This window comes from Rhinatrema bivittatum, chromosome 7 (assembly GCF_901001135.1).
Source record: "Rhinatrema bivittatum chromosome 7, aRhiBiv1.1, whole genome shotgun sequence".
Taxonomy (NCBI): domain Eukaryota; kingdom Metazoa; phylum Chordata; class Amphibia; order Gymnophiona; family Rhinatrematidae; genus Rhinatrema; species Rhinatrema bivittatum.
In genome coordinates this window covers 201758852-201772736 of record NC_042621.1, presented here as the reverse complement: position 1 = coordinate 201772736, position 13885 = coordinate 201758852, and the positions used below count along the sequence as shown (strand labels likewise).

The 13885-nt window shown below is 43.3% G+C and overlaps 1 protein-coding gene across 2 annotated transcripts in view; it reads right to left on the bottom strand.

Annotated features, from left to right (window-relative positions):
• The window catches only part of CCDC6 (coiled-coil domain containing 6), a 351904-nt gene that overhangs the window by 139693 nt on the left and 198326 nt on the right, over positions 1-13885 (bottom strand). For both annotated transcript variants that reach the window (XM_029609756.1, XM_029609757.1), the window contains exon 5: positions 6696-6856. In XM_029609756.1, the coding sequence (XP_029465616.1) occupies positions 6696-6856 (161 nt within the window). The remainder of the gene's footprint in view (positions 1-6695; positions 6857-13885) is intronic.

Sequence of the window (13885 nt, the reverse complement as noted above, 5' to 3'; positions counted from 1 at the left end):
ACAAGAAGAATGAACATCATTCATGTCTGTGATGCAGGTAATAAATTATATCCTGCTTAGATTATTGTAATAGCTTTCTGGCAGGCTTACCTGCAAAATCTATGCCAAAACTGGAACTCATCCAAAATTCAGCTGCTAGAATTTTCTTCACTGGTATCAGGAACATATTAGCTCTGTTTAAACTGAACTGGCTTCTTATTTTCTGGCAAATTCAATTTTTAAAAGTCTTTCTGGTATTCAAACCTCTACATACAAATATTCCACTGTACTTTTAGCATTTGATCACCACATCCTATCTTTTGACATTTTATTCACTTAGATCTGCCAGATTAGCTTGTACACAGCAATGAGCCTTTTCCTACCAATCTATCAGTATTTTGTAACATCTTGCCAGCCAAGATCAGGCTTAAAACAATTTGGTTCAATTTTAAACAAATAGTTGAGATCTGGGTTTTTTAGGTAGGCATTTGGAGTCTAGGTTTTCATTCAGTTACCACATCCCAGCTTTATGTTCTGTTTCACCACTTATCTGACTGGTAGATGAGATAACCACCCCCCACCCCCCAAATAAAAAATCGATGATCAAGCCAAAAAATAGCTAACCATTCCATCCCACAAAATCAATCATAATGAAAAAAAAACATATTTAGGGCAGGAGTGCCCAATTCTGGTCCTCAAGAGCAACATAGGCCTGGTTTTTAAGATATCCATTCTGAATATGCATGAGATCGCATAAAATGGAGGCAATGCATGCAAATCTACCTGAATCAGAGGATTCAGGATTTCCTGTGATCTCTGTTTTCAGTGCCAACATGTTCATTCCTGGTCGCGTTGGGGTTAGGGAACTGGGCAGCCTAGTGGGTTGAACGGCCCCCGGCAGGCTAGGCCCTGCACTTAGGCTTTTTCTTGCACAGTACGCGGTAGGCCACAGGTTGTGCATATGCCTTGCCATGCTTTCTTCTAGGCGCTTATTTTTTGGGTGCATTTCATTTTTGAGTGTGAGCCATTCCAACGCACGTTTACCGCAGTGATGGCCCCGTTAAGCATGAAGCCTAAGTATCTTCCTATTTCTGTTGCCTGTCATATTAGGGCTTCTTAGGCTGATCTGGCTTCTAAACCTGTGTCAGCACTGCTCAGACACTCAGGGAGAGCTGTCTTCCTCGGATTTTGCTAAGCCTGGCTCTTCCCATTCTGATGATGGACTGGTCACTGGGAGTACACCAGATCTTGGTTCTCCATTGACTAGCTCCACTGCTGGCAAGGGCAGTTCTGTGGGACCAGCTCCAGTTCCTTCTGGGCTTAGTCTGGACCCGGCTGCTTTTTCTTGGGTGGAATTTTTTCAAGGCTTACAAGCCTTTCTTCAAGCACAGTCCTCTGCTTCCCCCATTTCTTTCTGGTCGGACCCTCAGCCAATGACTCCTTCCTCTTCCAGTCCTATGCTTAAGCTCTGGGGCTCACCTTGGCTCCATGCGGGTGTTCCCAACAGGAATCCGGATGTCAAGTTTGATCGTGATTCTCTGGAAGATAGGGAATTTCCTCCAGGGCTGGAACTGTATCGAACCATGTTGTAGTTCTTTCATAGATATGAACTGCTGGACTTGATTTCCCAGACCTTGATACATCTGGGTGTTCTTGGTTTGGATACTATGTCAGAGCAGAGGAAGAATCCAACTTTTGTTTCCTTACGTAAAGCTTCTTGTTTTTTCCTGGTGATAGATGCCATCCAGGAATTGATTGGTCTGGAATGGGATGCCCCAGAGGCACATTTTTAAAGGGAGTTGGACATTGGAAGGCCTGTACCTCCTGGATCCGGCTGTGAGAGAGTGTTTGTGTTTTCCCCAAAGTGGATGCTCTGGTATGTGCCGTGTCTTTACGGACGACTATTCCCATAGGCGGAGAGGTCTTGAAGGATGTACATGATAGGATTGAGGCTCTTCTTAAGCAAACCTTTGAAGCAGTGGCGATGAATTTACAGATTGCTTCCTGTTGCACCCTAGTGGTGAGATATTGTCTGCTTCTCTCTCAGGAAGTTGATGAGTCCAGAACAGTTATGGAGCCTGCTGCCGCCTTTTTAACAGATCCAGGCTGAGGTTTGGTCCAGACCTCGGCCAGAGGAGTGGCTTTGGTGATAATGGTCAGGTATCAACTCTGGCTGCGAAATTGGTCAGCTGATGCAGCTTCCAAAGCCAATCTTAACAAGATGCCCTTTAAAGGCTCACTCTTATTTGAGAGCGAGTTGGAGAAACTGGCCAGTAAGTGAGGCGAGTCTCCTGTGCCTCGGTTGCTGGAGGATAAGAAATAGTTACAGCACCCCTTTGGTATGAGGGGTCGTTTCTGGGGTTCCAGGCATTTTCATCGCTACAGAGAAACAACCTTTTAGTGGACTTGGCCTTTCGGTAGGTCTCAGTCCTCTCCTCCCCGGTAGCCCAGGAGAGGAGCAGGCTTGGGTGGTGGACTTTCCCAAGCTACCCAATGAAGGTTTGCCAACCCAACTTCCTTTTATCGGAGGTGGGTCAAGATCACGTCAGACTAGTGGGTCCTGGAGGTGATACGCAAAGCATATGCACTGGAATTTTGCAATTTTCCTCGGGACGTGTTTATGGTGTTCCCTTACCAGTCCCCGCAGAAGAAGCAGGCAGTGGAGTTCACGCTTCAAAGGCTCCTCAGAATGAGGGCTTTGGTTCCAGTTCCTATGTCTCAAAGTATGGGGCAATATTCCATTTATTTTGTTGTGCCCAAGGAGGGCTCCTTTCATCCCATCTTGGATCTCAAGGTCAGCCGTCACTTGAAGATGACTCATTTTTGAATGGAAGCCTTACGCTCTGTAATAATGGCGGTGTATTCGGGAAATTTTCTGACCTCCTTGGATCTGTCAGAGGCATATCTTCATATTCCCATCCGATTGGAACACCGCTTTCTATGCTTTGCGGTGTTGGGGTGCCATTATCTGTTTCGGGTGCTGCCTTTTGGGCTAGCCACTGCTCCCAGAACAATTTCCAAGATTATGGTGGTGGTAGCAGCAGCCTTGCAGGAATCCTAGTGCACCCATATTTGGACAACTGGCTGATTCGAACCAAGTCTCAGGAAGAGAGCCGTCTGGTGACACACAAGGTGATCTCCTTATTGCAGGAGCTCAGTTGGGTGGTGAACCTGACCAAGAGCAATCTTCAACCATCCCAGTAATCGGAGTATCTGGGGGTCCGGTTCGAGACAGGATAGAGTTTTCCTACTGAAAGTTCAGATTCAGAGATGTCTCAAATGCATCAGCTGATGAATACCATACACCCGATGGTGGTGTGGTCCTACCTACAGGTAACTTAATAGCAGCTACCCTGGAAGTAGTGCTGTGAGCAAAGCACATATTTGTCCTTTTCAGCACTCAATGCTATCTTGTTGGAACTCGCAGTCTCAGGATTATGTGGTTCAGCTCCACTTGCTGATAGAAATCTGCTCCCACTTCCAGTGGTGGTTGCAGAAGGATCATCTGAGACAGGGAGTTTGCTTGTCCTCTCTGGCCTGGTTGGTACTCACAACAGATGCAAGTCTCCATGGTTGGGGGGCTCACTGTCTGGAGTTAACGGCCCAGGGGCGCTGGAATGCCAAAACGTGTTCTACTGGAACATCAATCGCCTGGAAGCCCAGGCAGTACAGCTGGCATGCTTGCAGTTCAGTCACAGGCTGCGGAATAGAGGCATTCACGTGACGTCGGACAGCATGACTATGGTGGCCTATATCATTTGCCAGGGAGGAACCAAGAGCCAGCAAGTATCGCAGGAAATAGAACAGTTGATAGTATAGACGAAGGTAGTCCACAGATAATCTCGGCCTCTCATATTGCAGTAGGTGCAGGTCTGTTGGCCAAAGAGCCATGTTTTTAATTGGTGCTGAAAGTCTAATAGTGTTTTGCAGCTGTGGAGAAGTGAGTTCCACAGATCAGGTGGCATACCTCTGGTTGCCTTAATTTAGGGGTGGCCAACATTGGTCCTCAAGATACACAGGTTTGATTTTTAAGATATCCACGATTATACTGGACAATAACAGTTTTAAGATATCCTCAGCTGACAACTTTCCTGGGTCCAGAATCTCCCTGTTGAGAAAGTCCGCTCTAACATTGTCTTTTCCTGCAATATGAGAAGCCGAGATTATCTGCGGACGACCTTCGCCCATACTATCAGCTGGTCTATTTCCTGCGATACTTGCTGGCTCTTGGTTCCTCCCTGGCAAATGATATAGGCCACCATAGTCACGCTGTCCGACGTCACGTGAATGCCTCGATTCTGCAGCCTGTGACTGAACTACAAGCATGCTAGCTGTACCGCCTGGGCCTCCAGGCGATTGATGTTCCAGCAGCTGTCGGGCCGAAAACTGGACGCTCAATTTTGCCGGCGTCCGGTTTCCGAGCCCGTGGCTTTCAGCGGGCTCGAGAACCGCTGGCAAAATTGACAGACGATGGACAAAACCCACTGGTCTGAGGTTATACTGGGGCCACTGATTCAGGAGTAATCACAGCCTGCCCCAGACCGGGGGATCCAGCATCTCAGGTACAGGTGGCTGGCTTATGCTCCCTATGATTCAATCTAAACCCCGTCCTAGGATCTGCAAATGGGATAGAGGGGCTGGAGGACAGTACTTGCTCTGGCAGTAGAAAGACTTCCTCTAACCATGTCTCGCCAACCTCCTGGCTGAGGAGAGCGGGTCAGAAGTGCTGGCGGAGAGTTGTTGGAGGGTCTCACGGTGGTCCCGTAACTGGGCTACCACTTCTCACCTTATAGCCTAAGAGACTTTCTCCCGTACATGGCCATTCAGTGAGTCTTTCCTGTACCTCCGGTCAGAGATCAGAAGTCCGCAGTCATGCTATTTTGCGAGCGCCAATTCCCACTGCAGACTCTCAATGCCATCTCGAAAATATCGTAGACTACATGAAACTCATTTTCCACAATCCAGGCTCTTAATGCACCAATGACATGAGAGTATCCTGCTGCTGTTGAGGCAGTTGCTTGGCACTTCCTGCACCTGCTTCCAGAGGTCCCTGAGTACTGGCTGATGTAGAGCTGATAGGAGGCAATGCAAGCAATAAGCATGGCTCCCTGGAAAACTTTCCTCCCATGAGCATCCATTGCCCTGTGATCTTTCCCCAGGGGTACCAAGGAGTGGGTCCGAGAGTGCTTGGCACTCTTGAGGGCAGATTCAACTACCACTGATTGGTTCGGCAGCTAATGCTTATCAAATCTGGTAGCCTTCTGGACAAAGTAAACCTCAACCGTCTTCCTGTTTACAGAAGGTACTGGAAGGGGGCATTCCCAGATCCTCAGCAGCAGCTCCTTAAGGATCTCATGCACCGGGACCGCCACAATCTCCTTAGGAGTCTCCACGAACTGGAGGATTTCCAGCATTTTATGCCTGGCATCCTCCTCAGTCAACAACTGAAAGGGGATGGCCTTGGCCATCACCCACACAAAAACTGTGAAGGTTAAGTCCTCTGGTGGAGACTTCCTTCATTCCTCTGGAGATGGCTCTGAGGGGAGACCCTTTGAGTCCTTGGAGGAGGAATCTGCAGTGTCATCCCCCCAGGGGTCATATGGAGCCTCATCCTCATTTACTCCACAGGGGATGGGGCCCCTAGATACTTGGCCTTCGTCCAAAGGAGTAAGCACAGGTGCCGGACCTGGCAAAGCTGGATTTGGGGAGGGGGGGGGGGGGGCTACAGGCCTCGGCGTCCCTGCCAGTCTCGGCGGAGCTTCCACAGAGGAGGAACTAGCAACAGCCACCGTATCAGTCGGGGAAAGCATCTATGCCCTGCTGGGCATCAAACGCTTCATGGAAACAAATGCCAGCTGGGTCGGTAAAGCTCTGATGAGCACAGTGAGCCACTCCAGCAGTGGTTCTAGGATGGATAATGCTAGCATCAGTAACAGTGCCACAGGTCCTATGCACTGCGGCGCTCGTTCCACCGCCAGCTGGACTCGCCACTCCAGCTCCTCCTCGAAAGTTGTTGATGCCAACACCAACTGGGAGGCAGGAGAGGTGGCTAGATCTTCCTCAGATCCCCGAGGTGGATCAGCAACTGGCACCAGCGGTGGAAACCTTTACAGACCCAGGATTGATACAACACGAAAAAAATGAAAATATCCGGTGAAAAGTTTTCCATAGGCAAATTTTCAAGAAAAAAGCCAAGAGCTTACTTACTTAACCACGAGGCGAAAGCATCACGGAAAAAAAAAACAAAAAACCAACCGAAGAAGGACCCCGTGTGGATGCGTGGTATAGGGCATGCTCAATGTGCCTAAAGTTGCAGAAACTTAGACATAAGTTTTCCATGCTGGGCTCCATCTGATGTCACCCATGTGTGAGGACTACCATCCTGCTTGTCCTAGAAGAGGAGGAAATGCTGTGGGAGGGAAGAAAAAGAAGATGGCAGGAAAGGGAAGGAATATAAGAGTAAAATAAGATTTTTCTTTACTTTTGCGTGCACTAACATATGCTTTTTCCCTTGCTCCTAAACATTTTGACTGGCACCTAAGTCCTCTAAATATTTTTCCAACCCCATTACTATAATATAGTAAATACATTTGTTTAACTTTATACCAAGCTGAAAATGAGTGGAATACGCCACTACATCATGTCCTCTTCCCTCAAACATTTTTCATACATTGGGAAAAAAAATCCACCAATAAAATGGAAGAAAGTTTCCTTACGTTGTAGCTGGGCAGCCCGAAGCTGTTTCTTTAACCTCTCAACTTCATTCTTTAAAAATCGGATGTGTCGCATCATGTTTTCCGGTGAGTCTATCTCCATTGATATGTCTCTTGGGGATGGTGGAGCAGAGACTGGCTGGTCTAACTTCTCCTGTAAAATTCTATATAAAATAAATTTCAGTCAGCTTTTTCCCCACAAAAAATATAAAAACATGGATGCACATACATAGTTAACTGACTAAATTGTATCTGAGACAGCAGTGGAGAAAGTAATTTAGCTACCCTATGGTATACTATGCCGAATCACTTTTTCAGCAAACCAGACTGATAAAATAGTCAAAAACATTACTTCCTAGCAGAATAAATTCAATATAGATCCCATCTTCTAATATATATATATGCACAAAAAATATATATAATAAATGCATAACATTACCTGATGGCTAGCTTTGACAAGTTATCTGACACTACTGGCAACTCTGTCTAAACATGCAAATGAGCACATTAGAACTACATTACAACTACCAACCACATGACATTTACTGGCAAACATTTTCTCTTAAAAACATGTAAACTTCAGTGCTAAAAAAAAAAAATAAAGGTTAAACATTGCGTGGCCTGTATGAAAATTGAGGATCTGCTAAATAAGGTGGTGATAAGCTCGAATTGCGCCACTGTAAACCTTGAATTGGTTTTCAGACCACCCTCAAGAGTGATGTAGAACAATGGAAGGCAGCTAACTCTGGTCCTAGAGTACCACAAACAGGCCTGATTTTTAGGATATCCACAATGAATACATACAAAATATATTTGCATACTACTAACCACTTCTATAGCAGTACCTTACGTCAAAATGCTATATAAAAATATGAGAGTCCCTGTTAAACAGTTTACAATCCAGCTAAGACAAACAGGGCAAAATACTAACCATTTTCTTAAATGAAATTCCCAAAATCAATATAGCTGTAAGCTGGACAATGGTTAAGATTTAAAAGTAGTCTCAAAAGGTGGGTTTTGGACTTGATTTGAAGGCGGCAAGAGTAAGCATGACACCAATTCAGGAAGTCTATTCCAAGCATACAATGCACTGAGTCGGCAGTAGAGGAGAAGGGCACAGACAGGAGTAGCTTGCCCAATGAACAGATTATACATGGGACGGATATAGTGAGAAATACGAGAAGAGGAAGTCAGGAACTTGAACTGTATGCAGAAACGGACTGGAAGCCAATGTAGTGACTTGAGAAGAGGAGTTATACGGGCAAGTCACACAACTGAATTTTGGATGGATTGTAGAGGAGAGAGAGATGGCTCACTGAGGAACATGACAGGAACAGGCTGCAATAGTCTAAGTGAGAGGTTATGAGAATATGGATAAGGGTTCTGGTAGCGTTCACAAAGGAAGAAAGATTTTGGTGAAGTTAGAGGGAAACAATTGACGTTGTTAGTGTTTTGGACATGTGCAGAAAAAAAGTATGGAAACAAAAATGACAGCAAAAAAGACCAAATGGTTCTTCCAGTCTGCCCAGCAAACCTACGGTATTAATTGCCATTCTGTGCAGGTTACTTCCATGTTTCTCTTAAAGGTAGTAATGCCACTCCGTGAAGTTATCCCCAAACCTTATGATAAACCATAAAACTCTCAGCTATCAATATTCTTTACTGGAAGATGAGCTTTCTTGAATATTCAGACAGTGCTGCTTTTCATATGGACTTGGCCATAGAACCAGTCCTGTGCTTTTTCCCTTATGTCTATGTATCAGCATCCCAAACAGTGGAAGTCTAAGCCCGTGGTTGTCATCTGAATCCAATTCCTTTTTTCCCTCTTGCCGTCTAAGCGGTAAGCAAGGTTGCAGTTGCATTAAATCATCAAGGCATATTGGTTAAGTGTAGTAATCTCCATGCCTTCTGCTAATGGTAGCAACCGCTGCACCAGCAAGTTACTCCCCTGCACGCTTTTCTCATTTCAGTATTCTAGCCTGTAGAGATCCAGTGTTTATCCCATGCTACTTTGAATTCTTTGAATGTTTTCTTCTTCACCACCTTCTCCAGAAGGGCATTCCAGACATCCACCACCCTCTCTCTGTAAAGAAATATTTCCTGACATTGATTCTGAGTCATAAACACCCTCCCCCCCCCCACCGGAGTTTCATTTCATGATCCCTAGTTCTATTGTTTTCTTTCCAATGAAAAAGGTTTGAAGTTCATGCATCAAGTACCTGAAAGTCTGTATCATATCTCCCCAGCATCTCCTCTTTCCCAGGATATACATATTTCACTTCCTTCAGCCTCTCCTCTTAGGCCCACACCATTTTGGTCACCTCTCTCAGGTCTGCTTCCATCTTGTCTCTATCATTTTTGAGATATGGATTCCAGAACTGAACACAGTACTTCAGATGAGGCCTCACAAAGGTCCCATACAAGGGCATTATCACCTTTTTCTTACTGGTTATTCCTCTCCCTATGCAGCCCAGCATTCTTCTGGCTTTAGGTAACACCTTGTCACATTGCTTCGCCATCTTCACAATACCAGACACTATTACCCCAAGATCCCTCTCTTGGTCCATGCACATTAGTCTTTTATACCCCATCACATACAACTCAAATTAATGCACCCCAGATGCATGATTCTGCACTTCTTGGCATTGAATCCCAGCTGCCAAAATCTTTGACCACGTTAAGCTTTCTTAAATCACTTTTCATTCTTTTCTCCTTTAGGCGTATCCACTCTGTTGCAGACCTTAGCAGACTTTATATTCTAGCCCTTCTGCACTGTCACTCACAAAGATATTGAACAAAACTTGTGGCACTCCATGTTACACTGATCTCTCTTCAGAGTAGGTTCTATTTACCATTACACACTGTCTCCTATCAGTCAACCAGTTTGCAATCCATGCCACCACCTTGGCACTCACTCCCAAGCTTCTCATTTTATTCACAAGCCTCCTGTGCAGGACTGTATTATAAGCTTTGCTGAAATCCAAGTAGATCACATTGAGCACTCTCTCGAACCAATTCTCTAGTCACCCAATCATAAATAAGATTTGTCTGACATGACATTCCCCTGATGAATTCATGCTGTCTTGGGTCTAGTAATCAACCAGATTGTAGATAGTTCACACTCTTTTCCTTCAGCAGAGTCTCCATTAATTTTCCCACTACTGAAATGAAGCTGAACAGCCTGTAGTTTCCAGCCTCCTCTCTGCTACCACTCTGTGAAGTGAGACCACCACCACTCTTTTCCAATCATGTGGCACCACTCATTTCCAGGGATCTATTAAACAGCTCCTTCAATGGACCTGTCAGGACATCTCTGAGCTCCCTCAGTATCCTGGGATGTATCTCATCCGGATAGCCTGAAAACCAGACCTGTTTGTGGCCCTTCAGGATCAGAGTTGCCTACCCCGTAATGCAGAAGAAATGAAGCAGTTTGTATGAGGCTCAAAAGAAAGGATCTAGGGATTTTCCCCTTATGACAAACATCCATCAATTAAGAAAATTAAGATCTCCTGGTAGACTACTTCCTCAAAGCCAGGAGTAAACACAAATTTTCAGAAGGATCAAGAAACCCTATTACATTCTTCTCAACAACCAGACTATGGGGTACAGAGACTGGATACTGAAGTTGAGCAGTGACTTTGTTCTCAATGATAAGTGTTCACTGGCTTGCCTCATATATGGAGATGTGCCAAAGTTATGATGTAAATCTCTTTCAGCTTGCATTTAACATACCCACCCAAGATCAAAAGTAACATATAACATAGTCCATCAACCTACTCATAGCTCCTATTCATCCCATCCATTTCATTACATCTCTTCCCTTTCCTCTCTCCTCTGCTTGTTAGTTATACTATCATTTTTCATTTCAATTCCCTTCCGCTCCCTTTCCTCCCCTCCCGTTGCAATAGTAAGTCTCAGGGCAATAATTTTTTTTTTTTTCATTTTGAGTAAATGATTGATTTTATTTTAAGCTAGAATTCGTTCTAGCTATTAACTAACTTTTATGTATATTTTAAACTTATTTGATTTTGTTTGTTCCTTTAAATTTTTATTTTTCAATGTAAACCGTTTTGACAAAATTTATTTTTTATAAAGCGGTATATAAATATTTTTAAATAAATAAGTAAATAAATTGATCTCACGTTGTCCAATATCTTTGACATCTCAAACCAAGATCTGATGTCCCTATATGACCCCCATCACCTTAAATGTCAATTCAATGACCCTGTGGCTGCTTAGCAGAATCTGTATGAATTCCAATTGAAGCAATGGGGTCAAATTTGACAGGATAATTTATGGCTTACTCTAATGACTCAGACACCCGAATAGTGCTACATATGAATTTGTCGGCCCCTGCTTGACAGATTCATCATCAGTCAATCATCTAGGTAAGGAAACACAAAGATCCCTAGTCTGCATAGAGATTTTGCAACAACTGCAAGACATTTCATGAAGATATGAGGGAGTGTTGCCAGGCATAAATATAGTACTCTATACTGGGAATGCTTCATTCCCATGAAAGATTTGCGATGCCTCCAGATCACACGAAGTATCTCTATGTGAATGTAGGCATTCTTGAGGTCAAAAGAGCAAAGCCATTATGCTCAATAAATCAAACTTTTTTCAACTAGAAACTTGTTCAAGTCCCTCCTGTCCAGGGCAGGACAGTAAACTCCAGTTTATTATAGACCAGTGAGCCTGACTTGAGTGCCGGGAAAAATAGTGGAAACTATTCTAAAGATCAAAATCACAGAGCATATAGAAAGACATGGTTTAATGGAACACAGTCAAGGATTTACCCAAGGAAAGTCTTGCCTCACAAATCTGCTTCATTTTTTTGAAGGGGTTAATAAACATGTGGATAAAGGTGAACCGGTAGATGTAGTGTATTTGAATTTTCAGAAGGCGTTTGACAAAGTCCTCATTGAGAGGCTTCTAAGAAAACTAAAAAGTCATGGGATAGGATTACAAACTGGTTAAAAGACAGGAAACAAGGAGTAGGATTAAATGGTCAATTTTCACGGTGGAAAAGGGTAAACCGTGGAGTGCCTCAGGGATTTGTACTTAAACCGGTGCTTTTTAATATATTTATAAATGATCTGGAAAGGGGTACGACAAGTGAGGATCAAATTTGCGGATGACAAAGTTATGCAGAGAAGTTAAATTTCAAGCAGATTGTGATAAACTGCAGGAGGAACTGGGCTTCCAAATGGCAGTTGAAATTTAATATGGACAACTGCAAAGTGATGCATATAGCAAAAAATAACCTTCACTGTAGTTACACAATGTTAGCTTCTATCTTAGGAGTTACCACCAAGGAAAGATCTAGCAGTCATAGAGGATAATACATTGAAATAGCTCAGTGTGCTGTGGCAGACAAAAAAGCAAACGTTAGGAATTATTAGGAAAGGAATGGCAAATAAATCTATGGATATCACAATGCCTCTATCGCTCCATGGTATGACTGTACCTTGAATACTGTGTGCAACTCTGGTCACCACATCTAAAAAAATAAAAAATAAAAATAAAGATACAGTTGCACAGGAGAAAGTGCAGAGATGGGCGACCAAAATAAGGGGCATGGAACGGCTCCCCTATGAGGAAAGGCGTAAGAGGTTAAGGCTATTCCGTTTGGAGAAGAGATGACTGAGGTGGGATATGATGGAGGTCTACAAAATCATGAAAGGACTTGAACAGGTTAATGTAAATCAGTCATTTACTCTCTCAGATAATAGAAGGACTAGAAGGCTCTCCTTGAAGTTATGAAGTAGCTCATTTAAAACAAAATCAAAGAAAATTATTTTTCAGTCAGTGCATAGTTAAGCTCTGGAATTCATTGCCAGACGATGTGGTTAAGGCAGTTAGTGAAACTAGGTTTAAAGAAGGTTTGGATAAATTCCTTGAGGAAAAATCCATAAACTGCTATTAATCAATAAGGAATAGTATCTTGAGATCTAGTTAATGTTTGGGTAATTTCTAGGTACTTGCGACTTGGATTGACCACTGTTGGAAACAGGATACTGGGCTTGGAGGCCCCTTGTTCTGACCCAGTATGCCATATCTTATGTTATGTTCTTATGGATAAAAGCTTAAGTTTTTCAATGGAGAAAATTGAACAGTGGAGTAACCCAGGAATCTGCTCTGGGACCACTGCTTTATAATATAAAGATATCTATATAGAAATGACTTGGAAATGGAAACAAGTGAGGTGATCAAATTTGCTTATGACACAAAATTATTCAAAGTTGTTCAATCACAAGAGGATTGCAAGAAAGTGCAGAGGACTTTGTGAGATGGGCATATAAATGGCAGATGACATTTAATGTGGACAATGCAAAGTGATGCTCTTAGGACCACTGTTGGAAAGAGGATACTGAGCTTGATGGACCTTTGGTCTGACCCAGTCTGGCAAATCCTATGTTTTTATGAAATAAATCTGCTTCCATTTGACACCCAGTTTATGCAAATTTTATGCATATTCACTGTGAATATTCTGAAAAACCAACTAGTTCTGGGGAACTAGGACAGATTTGGGAAGACCTAACTTGTGCAATCCTTATGATAGTCCATTACAGATATCAATTAAATGTGGAATACCTCTTGAAGCTGCTCCTCTTATTCTATGGCACCAAGAGAAAAAAACTGCAGAGTTGAAATCAAATTAAATGTTTACAAAAATTTAGGCAGACATGAGTTACTAAAGCTCAATGGTTTCAAAAAGATGGACATGAGTAGAAATGCACGCACCATGGTTGGACATACATTTTGGACACTCGTCCACAGCCTCTTATGCTATAAGGGGATTAGCGCATCCAAAACTTGAGCCCAGCCCCCCACAAAGCTAATAGCACTCATGTAAATTCTTGTTGATGAGACTATTAGCTTTTCTCCTCCGATGCAAAAAAAACAAAACAAAACTGCGCACCCGACATTTTTACTCTCCAAAATTAACGCCTGCCCTGGAGCACCCATTAATTTTTGAGCAGCCAAAAAAGTGTACAGAAAAGCAGAAAATACAGTTTTTCTGTATTTCCTCCGAAGTAATATCGTGGTGATATTAAGTCGGAAGAACAAAAAGGAGAACATTTAAAAAAATGTTTTTTTAAATGGTGTGCCATGGTCAGATTATGAAAAGGGATACTAAATTAACGAGTGTCCATTTTCCTAACCCGTGTTTGTGCACAGGTTAGGAA